This window comes from Dendropsophus ebraccatus, unplaced genomic scaffold (genome assembly GCF_027789765.1).
Source record: "Dendropsophus ebraccatus isolate aDenEbr1 unplaced genomic scaffold, aDenEbr1.pat pat_scaffold_760_ctg1, whole genome shotgun sequence".
NCBI classification, from domain to species: Eukaryota; Metazoa; Chordata; class Amphibia; order Anura; family Hylidae; genus Dendropsophus; species Dendropsophus ebraccatus.
The window spans coordinates 14,200-27,876 of NW_027210359.1; the positions used below are offsets into that span (position 1 = coordinate 14,200).

The 13,677-nt window shown below is 51.0% G+C and overlaps 1 protein-coding gene across 1 annotated transcript in view; it reads left to right on the top strand.

The window, feature by feature from the left end:
* Positions 1-13,677, top strand: part of LOC138779812 (cleavage and polyadenylation specificity factor subunit 1-like) — a 28,191-nt gene that overhangs the window by 13,243 nt on the left and 1,271 nt on the right. The window contains 12 exon segments of the mRNA XM_069956630.1: positions 6,057-6,260; positions 7,933-8,022; positions 8,101-8,238; positions 8,403-8,555; positions 9,223-9,339; positions 9,522-9,612; positions 9,785-9,869; positions 12,184-12,325; positions 12,506-12,658; positions 12,945-13,121; positions 13,204-13,270; positions 13,348-13,395. Of these exon segments, the coding sequence (XP_069812731.1) occupies positions 6,057-6,260; positions 7,933-8,022; positions 8,101-8,238; positions 8,403-8,555; positions 9,223-9,339; positions 9,522-9,612; positions 9,785-9,869; positions 12,184-12,325; positions 12,506-12,658; positions 12,945-13,121; positions 13,204-13,270; positions 13,348-13,395 (1,465 nt within the window).

Below are 13,677 nucleotides of genomic sequence, written 5' to 3' on the forward strand. Positions count from 1 at the left end.
AATACAGCGTGCTGTGTGGTGTTACAGGTAGAGAATACAGCGTGCTGTGTGGTGTTACAGGTAGAGAATACAGTGTGGTGTTACAGGTAGAGAATACAGTGTGCTGTGTGGTGTTACAGGTAGAGAATACAGTGTGGTGTTACAGGTAGAGAATACAGTGTGGTGTTACAGGTAGAGAATACAGTGTGGTGTTACAGGTAGAGAATACAGCGTGCTGTGTGGTGTTACAGGTAGAGAATACAGCGTGCTGTGTGGTGTTACAGGTAGAGAATACAGCGTGCTGTGTGGTCTTACAGGTAGAGAATACAGTGCTGTGTGGTGTTACAGGTAGAGAATACAGCGTGCTGTGTGGTGTTACAGGTAGAGAATACAATGTGCTGTGTGGTGATACAGGTAGAGAATACAGTGCTGTGTGGTGTTACAGGTAGAGAATACAGCGTGCTGTGTGGTGTTACAGGTAGAGAATACAGCACTGTGTGGTGTTACAGGTAGAGAATACAGAGTGCTGTGTGGTGTTACAGGTAGAGAATACAGTGCTGTGTGATGTTACAGGTAGAGAATACAGCGTGCTGTGTGGTGTTACAGGTAGAGAATACAGCGTGCTGTGTGGTGTTACAGGTAGAGAATACAGCTTGCTGTGTGGTGTTACAGATAGAGAATACAGCGTGCTGTGTGGTATTACAGGTAGAGAATACAGCGTGCTGTGTGGTGTTACAGGTAGAGAATACAGCGTGCTGTGTGGTGTTACAGGTAGAGAATACAGCGTGCTGTGTGGTGTTACAGGTAGAGAATACAGTGTGGTGTTACAGGTAGAGAATACAGCGTGCTGTGTGGTGTTACAGGTAGAGAATACAGCGTGCTGTGTGGTGTTACAGGTAGAGAATACAGTGCTGTGTGGTGTTACAGGTAGAGAATACAGTGCTGTGTGGTGTTACAGGTAGAGAATACAGCGTGCTGTGTGGTGTTTACAGGTAGAGAATACAGTGCTGTGTGGTGTTACAGTAGAGAATACAGCGTGCTGTGTGGTGTTACAGGTAGAGAATACAGTGCTGTGTGGTGTTACAGGTAGAGAATACAGCGCTCTGTGGTGTTACAGGTAGAGAATACAGCGTGCTGTGTGGTGTTACAGGTAGGGAATACAGTGCTGTGTGGTGTTACAGGTAGAGAATACAGTGCTGTGTGGTGTTACAGGTAGAGAATACAGTGCTGTGTGGTGTTACAGGTAGAGAATACAGTGCTGTGTGGTGTTACAGGTAGAGAATACAGCGTGCTGTGTGGTGTTACAGGTAGAGAATACAGTGCTGTGTGGTGTTACAGGTAGAGAATACAGCGCTCTGTGGTGTTACAGGTAGTAACTGTGCTGTGCGGGTGGGACCACAATGTAATGATAGTACTGCAAATAATTCAGTAACACAATGAAACTGCAATGTGTGAACACAGCCTATATGTTCTGCAATAGATTTGGGCGGGGAATGTGCAGGTTGGGGGGCTGTGATGGAACAGCTGAGGGAAAGCATTGCATTCTGGAACCTGTAGTACTGAGTACATCTGCTCAACCAGGAAGTACAGAAACACAAAACAGAACAAAAACCCCCAAAACAAATGGATTTTTGGTAGTTTCAAAACTGTGATAAGTATTGTTATGTTTCTGCAGAAGTTTCATTATTTATTATTATTGTATTTTTTTTTACCTCTACCCGGAGTTCCCCTTTAAGTTTCCCTGGTCGTTTGCTGATCTCAGGGAGACCAGCCAATCTGTTTGTCAGCTTGTTTTGCACATCTCCTGGTAGTTTTTCTACCTCATCCTCATTGCTACAGTAGTGCGGCACAGTTATCACATCAGATACATTGGTATTGGTATATGCTGTGATATATGTTGGTATATGGTATTGGTATATGCTGTGATATATGTTGGTATATGGTATTGGTATATGCTGTGATATATGTTGGTATATGGTATTGGTATATGCTGTGATATATGTTGGTATTGGTATATGCTGTGATATATGTTGGTATATGATACATTGTTACAGTAGTGCGGCACAGTTATCACATCAGATACATTGGTATTGGTATATGCTGTGATATATGTTGGTATATGGTATTGGTATATGGTGTGATATATGTTGGTATATGGTATTGGTATATGCTGTGATATATATTGGTATATAGTATCGGTATATGGTACATTGTTACAGTAGTGCGGCATAGTGATCACATTTAGAATTATTGGTTAGATATGGTCCTTGCCATTTCTGCTTGTCGGAGTGTCCTGGGATCTTCTGCCCATATGTAGTGCGGCCCCCTTGATGTATTTGTGGTTTTGTTTTTTTCTTAGCAGTTTTTAACTGTTTATGTCCCAGTGTGATGTTTGTTATTTTGATTTATGTGAAATAAAGCTACATATTTTCTTCATTTGTGTGGTGTCAGTGAGTATATATGACCGGCCTTCCCTTCCCGTTATGTTGGGGCCAGTGAGTATATATGACCGGCCTTCCCTTCCCGTTATGTTGGGGCCAGTGAGTGTATATGACCGGCCTTCCCTTCCAGTTATGTTGGTACCAGCGAGTATATATGACCGGCCTTCCCTTCCCGTTATGTTGGGGCCAGTGAGTATATATGACCGGCCTTCCCTTCCTGTTATGTTGGTACCAGTGAGTATATATGACCGGCCTTCCCTTCCCGTTATGTTGGGGCCAGTGAGTATATATGACCGGCCTTCCCTTCCCGTTATGTTGGTGCCAGTGAGTATATATGACCGGCCTTCCCTTCCAGTTATGTTGGGGCCAGTGAGTGTATATGACCGGCCTTCCCTTCCCGTTATGTTGGGGCCAGTGAGTGTATATGACCGGCCTTCCCTTCCCGTTATGTTGGGGCCAGTGAGTGTATATGACCGGCCTTCCCTTCCCGTTATGTTGGGGCCAGTGAGTGTATATGACCGGCCTTCCCTTCCCGTTATGTTGGGGCCAGTGAGTATATATGACCGGCCTTCCCTTCCCGTTATGTTGGGGCCAGTGAGTATATATGACCGGCCTTCCCTTCCCGTTATGTTGGGGCCAGTGAGTATATATGACCGGCCTTCCCTTCCCGTTATGTTGGGGCCAGTGAGTATATATGACCGGCCTTCCCTTCCCGTTATGTTGGGGCCAGTGAGTATATATGACCGGCCTTCCCTTCCCGTTATGTTGGGGCCAGTGAGTATATATGACCGGCCTTCCCTTCCCGTTATGTTGGGGCCAGTGAGTACATATGACCGGCCTTCCCTTCCCGTTATGTTGGGGCCAGTGAGTATATATGACCGGCCTTCCCTTCCCGTTATGTTGGTGCCAGCGAGAATATATGACCGGCCTTCCCTTCCCGTTATGTTGGGGCCAGTGAGTATATATGACCGGCCTTCCCTTCCTGTTATGTTGGGGCCAGTGAGTGTATATGACCGGCCTTCCCTTCCCGTTATGTTGGGGCCAGTGAGTGTATATGACCGGCCTTCCCTTCCCGTTATGTTGGGGCCAGTGAGTATATATGACCGGCCTTCCCTTCCCGTTATGTTGGGGCCAGTGAGCAGGGCTCCAGACTAAAAAATTTACCTAGGAGCCATTGGCTCCTAACCTGAAAAATTTAGGCGCCAAATAGAATATTTGGTCGCCAACATTTTAAACCATGTAAAATTAATGTTATGTTAAATGGGACTTACTGTGTGCAGAGGCCGCGGCAGCCTCCTCCTCCTCCTCCTCCTCCTCCTCCTCCTCCTCCTCCTTTAGATCCTTTCTTTTCTTAGTTTGAAAACGTTCAACATGGAAACTTGCAACTTGACAACCATATCCAGTCTGACAACCATATCCAGTCTGACTCAGTACTTCAGCCTCACTTGGCTAGCCTTTTAATGAGGCTTACTCTTCTGAACTTGAACTTAAAGGGAACCTGTCGACCCCCGTGCCGGGGTGACAGGCTCCCAACCCCCCGTTAGAGACCCTATACTCACCTCATCTTCACCCCGCTTCTGAAGATGTCGGGTCACGGAGATCTCAGCCGCTGCAGCCCGGCGTGCGCTGAGAGATGAGTCCAACGCTCATAGAGAATGACGGGAGAGTCCAGCGCTCCGTCATTCTCTATGAGTGTTGGACTCATCTCTCAGTGTGCGCGCCGGGCTGCAGCGGCTGAGATCTCCGTGACCTGACCACCTCCAGAAGCGGGACCCGGCGGGATGAGGTGAGTATAGGGGATTCTAACGGGGGGTTGGGAGCCTGTCACCCCGGCACCGGGGGTGACAGGTTCCCTTTAAAAGCTTGCAACAGTCTATACATACTGAGCTAGACTTCTGACTGCAGCCATAGTGACCCCCCACAAGATGTGTATATAGATAGATATATCTCTCACCTAGTGACTAATGCAAGTGACCCCCTACAATACAGACACCTGAGGGGCCCTGATAATAATAATTGTGCATATATCTATCTCCCAGTGTCTGCAGCCAGTTTGCCCTACACTTATAGATGGCCCCCTCCCCTTATAGATGACCCTCTCTACCCCCATTATAGATGCCCCCTCTCCCCCCCATTATAGATGCCCCCTCTTCTCCCCCCCTTATAGATACCCCCTCCCCTTATAGATGACCCTCTCTACCCCCATTATAGATGCCCCCTCCTCCCCCCCATTATAGATGCCCCCTCCTCCCCCCCCATTATAGATGCCCCCTCCTCCCCCCCATTATAGATGCCCCCTCTCCCCCCCCTTATAGATACCCCCTCCCCTTATAGATGCCCCCTCTCCCCCCCCCCCATTATAGATGCCCCCTCTTCTCCCCCCCCCTTATAGATCCCCCCTCCCCTTATAGATGGCCCCCTCTCCCCCCCCTTGAAGATGGCCCCCTCTCCCCCCATTATAGATGCCCCCCTTCTCTTCTCCCCCCATTATAGATGCCCCCCCCCCCTTTCCTCTATGCTAAGCAATATTTAAAAAAAACAAACACACAAACTCACCTGACAACCCGCTCCCCCCGGCGATCCTCTTCTTCTTCGGACGCTGTCCCCGGCTGATGCGCGGCTGCCGGGGTGTCCCGTCCTATCCCCGGCAGCGCGGCGCGTCAGTGAGCTCCCTGTACGCCGGGGCTGTGACTTCTGACACAGGAAGCGTCTCTGACGCGCGCTTCCTGTGCCGGAAGTCAGGGCCCCAGGCAGCTCACTGAGCCCCAGGCAGCTCGCCGCCGGGGCCAGTCGCAAATGGCGCCCAGATTAATAAATCTGGGCGCCATTTGCAAAATGTCAGTCGCATTGGCGACCATTTTGGTCGCCATCTGGAGCCCTGGTGAGTATATATGACCGGCCTTCCCTTCCCGTTATGTTGGGGCCAGTGAGTATATATGAACGGCCTTCCCTTCCCGTTATGTTGGGGCCAGTGAGTATATATGACCGGCCTTCCCTTCCCGTTATGTTGGGGCCAGTGAGTATATATGACCGGCCTTCCCTTCCCGTTATGTTGGGGCCAGTGAGTATATATGACCGGCCTTCCCTTCCCGTTATGTTGGGGCCAGTGAGTATATATGACCGGCCTTCCCTTTTCGTTTTGTTGGGGCCAGTGAGTATATATGACCGGCCTTCCCTTCCCGTTATGTTGGTGCCAGTGAGTGTATATAAGACCGGCCTTCCCTTCCCGTTATGTTGGGGCCAGTGAGTGTATATGACCGGCCTTCCCTTTTCGTTTTGTTCATACTGGCCACAGCTATAGAGCGCTGTGATTGGCTGCTCGGTCTTCAGAAACCTTTCAATAAACTTTGTATAAACGCTGGACCTGAACACAGACACGTACATTCAGTCCGGAGCCGCTCATGACTAGTGGTGGGTAGAGGGTCCGGACTATATAGATGTCTCCTATCCGGTCACATTACACTGCTGGTGGTCGGAGGGTCGGGGGTATGCATCTCTCAATGTCTGGTCACCCTGGGGTTCTGGGGTATCTGTGTATGCCCCCCCCCATCCGGTCACATTACACTGATGGTGGTCGGGGGTCTCATAGGTCTCAGCAGCCACCTCCGACCTCACAGCAGTTTTCTCTCTTTGCAGATCTATCAGCTTCCCGAGTGGCGTCTGGTGTTTCTAGTGAAAAACTTCCCCATGGGGCAGCGCGTCCTCGTGGACAGTTCTTTTGGGCAAACGTGCGCTCAGGGGGAGAGCAGAAAAGAGGATCCCCGTCAGGATGAAATGCCGCTGGTGAAGGAAGTGCTGCTTGTTGGGCTGGGAAATCGCCAAAGTCGTCCATATTTATTGGTGAGTAGAAGACCTGCATGTCCTGGTGTCCTCCTCTGACCATTGCTGTGCCCCCCCCCTCCCCTCCATATCTTCCTCCACTAACCATGGCTGTATACTCCTCCTCTGACCATTGCTGTCACCTCCTCTCTCCATGTCCTCCTCCTCTGACCATTGTTGTCCCCCCCCCTCCCCTCCATATCTTCCTCCTCTGACCGTTGCCGTGTCCTCTTCCCTCCATATCCTCCTCCTCTGACCGTTGCCATGTCCTCTTCCCTCCATATCTTCCTCCTCTGACCGTTGCCGTGTCCTCTTCCCTCCATATCCTCCTCCTCTTACCATTGCCATGTCCTCTTCCCTCCATATCCTCCTCCTCTTACCATTGCCATGTCCTCTTCCCTCCATATCTTCCTCCTCTGACCATTGTTGTCTCTCCCCCCCCCCCCCTCTATATCTTCCTCCTCTGACCATTGCTGTGTCCTCCTCCCTCCATATCTTCCTCCTCTGACCATTGCTGTGTCCTCCTCCTCTGACCATTGCTGTGTGTCCCTCCATATCTTCCTCCTCTGACAGTTGCTGTGTCCTCTTCCCTCCATGTCTTCCTCCTGTGACCATTGCTGTGGCCTCCTCTTTCCATATCTTCCTCCTCTGACCATTGCCATCCCCTCCTCTCTCCATATCCTCCTCCACCTCCTCTGACCATTGCTGTGTCCTCTTCTTCTCTCCATATCTTCCTCCTGTGACCACTGCTGTGGCCTCCTCTCTCCATATCATCGTCGTCGTCCTCCTCCTGTGACCATTGCTGTGTCCTCTTCCTTCTCTGACCATTGCGCTATCCTCCTCCTCTGAACATTGCGGTGACCTCCCCCCATCCTCCTCCTCGGACCGTTGCTGTGTCCTTCCCTCCCTCCCTCCCCCCCCCCCAATATCCTCCTCCTCTAAACATTTCTTTGTCCTCCTCTGACCGTTGCTGTGTCTTCTTCCCTCCATGTCTTCCTCCTCTGACAATTGCCGTATCCTCTTCTTTCCATATGTTCCTCCTCTGACCTTTACTGTGGCCTCCTCTCTCCATATCTTCCTCTTGTGACCAATGCTGTGGCCTCCTCTCTCCATATCCTCCTCCTCTGACCATTGCTGTGTCCCCCTCTCTACATATCCTCCTCCTCCTCTGACCATTGCTGTGTCCCCTTCTCTACATATCATCCTCCTCCTCCTCCTCCTCCTCCTCCTCCTCCTCCTCCTCCTCCTCTGACCAATGCTGTGGCCTCCTCTCTCCATATCCTCCTCCTCTGACCATTGCTGTGTCCCCCTCTCTACATATCCTCCTCCTCCTCTGACCATTGCTGTGTCCCCCTCTCTACATATCCTCCTCCTCCTCTGACCATTGCTGTGTCCTCTTCTCTCCATATCCTCCTCTGACCATTGCTGTGTCCCCCTCTCTACATATCCTCCTCCTCCTCTGACCATTGCTGTGTCCTCTTCTCTCCATATCCTCCTCCTCTGACCATTGCTGTGTCCCCCTCTCTACATATCCTCCTCCTCCTCTGACCATTGCTGTGTCCTCTTCTCTCCATATCCTCCTCCTCTGACCATTGCTGTGTCCTCCTCTGACCATTGCTGTGTCCTCTTCTCTCCATATCCTCCTCCTCTGACCGTTGCTTTGTTTTCTGACCATTGTCCATCCATCCCTCAGGTCCTGGTAGACGTGGAGCTGATGATTTATGAGGCTTTCCCCCATGATTCCCAGTGGGGACCGGGGAACCTAAAGGTCCGGTTTAAAAAGGTGAGCTATGGCCGTGTGCTGGTTCCTTCCTTGTATGTGCTCCTCCTCCTCCAGCCTCTAATCTCCTTTCACCCGCAGGTTCCACACAATATTAACTTCCGTGAGAAGAAGCAGCGACAATCAAAGAAGAAGTGTGAAGGGTCAAGTGAGGATTTTGGTGCTCGAGGCCGCGTGGCTCGCTTCCGCTATTTCCAGGATATCTACGGATACTCTGGGGTGAGGAGCCCCCTCCTCTTCTTCGTACTGCCCCTCCTCCCTGTCTTTCTCCTTGCACCGCCTGCCCTCCTCGTCTTTCTCGTCTCCCTCCTTGCATCGCCCTTCCTTCTCGTCCTCCTACTCGCACCGCCAGCTATCTTCTCACTTTTTTCTTCTGCCTCCAGGTGTTCATCTGCGGGCCGTCACCTCACTGGCTTATAGTCACCTCTCGCGGGGCCCTGCGGCTCCATCCCATGACGATCGATGGCAGTATTGAGTCATTTGCTCCTTTCCATAACGTTAACTGCCCCAGGGGCTTCCTCTACTTTAACAGACAAGTAAGTGTTCACCTTTGAGTACAAGGACCATTGTTTAGGAGCTCTTGGGGGGGGGGGCTGCCACGTGGCACAGGTAATGTGGGGAAGGGGGCTGCCACGTGGCACAGGTGATGGTGGGAGGGGAGGGCTGCCACGTGGCACAGGTGATGGTGGGAGGGGAGGGCTGCCACATGGCACAGGTGATGGTGGGAGGGGAGGGCTGCCACATGGCACAGGTGATGGTGGGAGGGGAGGGCTGCCACATGGCACAGGTGATGGTGGGAGGGGAGGGCTGCCACGTGGCACAGGTGATGGTGTGTGTGTGTGGGGGGGGGCTGCCACGTGGCACAGGTAATGTGGGGGGGGGCTGCCACGTGGCACAGGTGATGGTGGGAGGGGAGGACTGCCACATGGCACAGGTGATGGTGGGAGGGGAGGGCTGCCACGTGGCACAGGTGATGGTGGGAGGGCTGCCACATGGCACAGGTGATGGTGGGAGGGGAGGGCTGCCACGTGGCACAGGTGATGGTGGGAGGGGAGGACTGCCACATGGCACAGGTGATGGTGGGAGGGGAGGGCTGCCACGTGGCACAGGTGATGGTGGGAGGGCTGCCACATGGCACAGGTGATGGTGGGAGGGGGGTGCTGCCACGTGGTACAGGTGATAGGTTGCTCCTTACCTCCATAGGGTGAGCTACGGATCAGTGTCCTCCCAGCATACTTATCCTACGATGCTCCGTGGCCAGTGAGGAAGATTCCCCTACGCTGCACCGCACATTATGTCTCCTATCACGTAGAATCCAAAGTAAGAGTGTTACACCTCTCCGATCCCCGGCCTGACATATGCCCCCCCCCCCCCCTGGCCTTGCATATGTCTCCCGACCCCCCCCCCCCCCGGCCTGACATATGTCCGTCCCCCCCACCCCTCCGCCTGACATATATTTCCCCCACCCCCCCGGTACCGACCCTCCGCTCTCCTCTCCACAGGTTTATGCAGTGGTCACCAGTGTGAATGACACGTGTACACGGATCCCTCGCATGACCGGGGAAGAAAAGGAGTTTGAGACTATCGAGAGAGGTGAGATGGTCTGCAGCATCTTGTATTTGGCCTTTGCGTCCGTTTGCATATATCTGTAATGTCCTTAGAAAGGTGCTGGGATGGGAATTCCCTGTGTTACGTAATCTATACGGCCATACATGACGTCTTCCTCTCCCCATACGTCCTTGTGATCCCATCTTCTCCTCTACAGATGATCGCTATATTGCTCCTCTGCAGGAGGCCTTCTCCATCCAGCTCATCTCACCCGTCAGCTGGGAGACCATTCCCAACACCAGGTAACTATAGGGTTACTATAAGGGCCGTAATAATCGGAGCCGGTCACTATAAAAGCTGTAATAATGATTATATAAGGACAGAGGAGAGCCGACCACCATAGAGGGGTCACTATAAAAGCTGTAATAATGATTATATAAGGACAGAGGAGAGCCGACCACCATAGAGGGGTCACTATAAAAGCTGTAATAATCATTATATAAGGACAGAGGAGAGCCGACCACCATAGAGGGGTCACTATAAAAGCTGTAATAATGATTATATAAGGACAGAGGAGAGCCGACCACCATAGAGGGGTCACTATAAAAGCTGTAATAATGGTTCTATAAGGACAGAGGAGAGACGGCCACCATAGAGGGGTCACTATAAAAGCTGTAATAATGGTTCTATAAGGACAGAGGAGAGACGGCCACCATAGAGGGGTCACTATAAAAGCTGTAATAATGATTATATAAGGACAGAGGAGAGCCGACCACCATAGAGGGGTCACTATAAAAGCTGTAATAATCATTATATAAGGACAGAGGAGAGCCGACCACCATAGAGGGGTCACTATAAAAGCTGTAATAATGGTTCTATAAGGACAGAGGAGAGACGGCCACCATAGAGGGGTCACTATAAAAGCTGTAATAATGATTATATAAGGACAGAGGAGAGCCGACCACCATAGAGGGGTCACTATAAAAGCTGTAATAATCATTATATAAGGACAGAGGAGAGACGACCACCATAGAGAGGTCACTATAAAAGCTGTAATAATGGTTCTATAAGGACAGAGGAATTAAGGAAATATAGACAAACCTATTAAATGTCTGTATACAACTGCTTGAAGCCTCACTAATAAAGCGGAAGAATTAGAACTCCTAATGGTGGAAGAGGAATCCGATATAGTGGGGACAAGTGAGATGCGGGGGGGGGGGGGGGGGGGGGGACACAGGCTCTGTTCACACAATGTTGTATTGGAGTGGATGGCCGCCATATAACAGTACATAACTGCCTTTATTTCAATATAACAGCCGTTGTTTTAAAGGGAACCAATCGCCTCAAAAATGCATATATAGCTTTTTAAATGTGCTGTTAGAGCCCACAGCACACTTTCCATACATGTTTCTATATACTCCCTGCCTCCCCCGTGTAATCCATAAAGTAACTGTATAAAACTGGCGCCCGGTATGCAAATTACATCAGGTAGTCACCTGGGCGGTGTTCGGCGGTAATTACGCCCCTCTGGGCGTGATTCAAATCACCCAGTAGCTCCGACGTCACTCGGGAGCGCGCCGTGCACGACGTCGGCGCGCCTATGTTCTTAAGCCGCCGTGCATGCGCAGTACAGCCGCTCCATTCAGGCTGTACTGCGCCTGTGCAGAATAGCCTCGAACTCCGGCTCAGTGGGGCAGTGTTGGGGCAGTTACTAGTGGGGTGGGGCAGTGTTGGGGCACAGTTACTAGTGGGGTACAGCAGGGGGCAGTGTTGGGTCCACTTCTTTTTAATATACTTATTATATGACCTTGTAGAGGGACTACAGAGTAGAGTCTCCATTTGTGTAGATCAGTGCTTCTCAATTCCAGTCCTCAGGCCTCACCAACAGCTCATGTTTTGAGGATATTCCATATAAAGTGCATCAGGTATTAGCACAGGTGATATAATTATACTCAGTGCATCAGGTATTAGCACAGGTGTCCTGAGTATAATTATATCACCTGTGAAATACTAAGGAAATCCTCAAACATGAGCTGTTGGTGAGGCCTGAGGACTGGGATTGAGAAGCACTGGTGTAGATGATACTAAACTGGGTCATCAGCACAGAGGAGGAGCGGGTGCAGAGGAGGCGAGCAGAGTAATAAGGGAAGGGGGGGGGGGGGGGGGTTACAGGACAGGGTATCACACTTGGGGTTGTGTAGAGAGGAGACGTCTTAGGGGCGATCTGATCCCAATGTACAAATCTATGACTGGACAGTACAGAGATCTCCTTACACCGAGGCCTGTAACCATGACAAGGGGTAGGGCTGGGCAATTATTCAAATTAATTGGATTAATTCACCTAGAATATCAGAATCGATAAGAATTTCTTTGGAAATCGTAAATTTGATTTTCAAAGAAAAAAAAAAAAGCTCTCTAACCTGCAAGGAAGCAGTGGCGTGCAGTTACCAGCGGCTTCCCCTGCAGGTCAGAGCGCCACCTGCTGAGCCGTCCGCCCGCACCAAGGAGATCACCGCCGGGCCGCAATCTTCAAACAGCGGCACAGGGGACACATTGGCTATTTTATGCGCATAGTTGAAGGTGTAATGTGTCGGTAACCCCTTCCTCCTCCTGCAGGATAGATCTGGAGGAGTGGGAGCACGTCACCTGCATGAAGACGGTGAATCTGAAGAGCGAGGAGACTGTGTCCGGACTGAAGGGTTACATCGCTGTGGGAACCTGCCTCATGCAGGGCGAGGAGGTGACCTGCCGAGGTCGGGTGAGTGATAGATTGTATAGGATGTGGCCAGCGTGTCGGCCACACTAGACCAGTCATGTGATCAGTCATCTACAGCCAGATACAGTATCCTTGGCCTTCTTGCAGAGCAGTCTGGGTAACCAAACTGGCGAGATCAGCATTTAGCATCGAAGCTCTGACGATCTTCTTGCTTATTACCAGATCCTGATCATGGACATCATCGAGGTTGTACCGGAGCCCGGGCAGCCACTCACCAAGAATAAGTTTAAGGTCTTATATGAGAAGGAGCAGAAGGGTCCGGTGACTGCACTGTGTCACTGTAACGGATACCTGGTGACGGCCATTGGTCAGAAGGTAAGACTCGCATCAGTGCAGTCCATCGGCTATTTGTGATAAACTGGTAGGTCAGGGTGTGGCTGGACTTGGTAGCCCACCACGCCCATCTACACCCCGACCTACCAGGGCTCCACACTACAACCTGCTGCTAGAACATAGCCACCAAGTCCATCTACACCCAGACCTATGTTCTATCAGCAAGTTGTAGTGCAGAGTCCTGGTAGGTCAGGGTGTGGCTGGACTTGCGGGGTTGTAGTGTGGGGCCCTGATAGGTTGGAGGTCTTCACACTTTGGTCTCCTTTAGATCTTTCTGTGGAGCCTGAAGGACAATGACCTGACGGGAATGGCGTTTATAGACACACAGCTGTACATCCACCAAATGATCAGCGTCAAGAACTTTATCCTGGCGGCTGACCTAATGAAGAGCATCTCTCTGCTGCGCTACCAGGAGGAGAGCAAGACGCTGTCCCTGGTCAGCAGGGTGAGTAGCAGCCCCTGAATATATAGACCCCATGTTGAGGCTTGTCCTGTGGTCACGTTCTCATGTTTCCTCCCGCACACAGGACGTGAAGCCCCTGGAGGTTTACAGTGTGGAGTTCCTGGTGGATAATTCTCAGCTTGGCTTTCTGGGTAGGTGATTGGTGAATATACGGAGGAGGAGGATGGAAATGATTCTTCTAGCCTCTGACTTGTCTCTTGTATTCCAGTGTCCGATCGAGACCGAAACCTGATCCTGTACATGTACCTGCCGGCAGGTGAGAGCATGTTGGTTGTCTTCATACCCACTGATCATCCCTGACTGTCGGTGGGCCATAGTCCTTCTCTGGTAGAACATAGCGGTCACTGATGCCACACTTCTTTTTTGCTTTTACTTTTTACTTTATTTTTCGTAAGAAACCGCTCTGCCTCTTCTGAAGGTGATTGGTCTCATCTCCTGGCGGCAATTGTTCTTCTTACCCTTCCTCCTCTTCTTGCGATTATCCTTTTGCCCCTTCCTCCTCTTCTTCTTGCGGTGATTCTTCTCTTCTCCCTTCCTT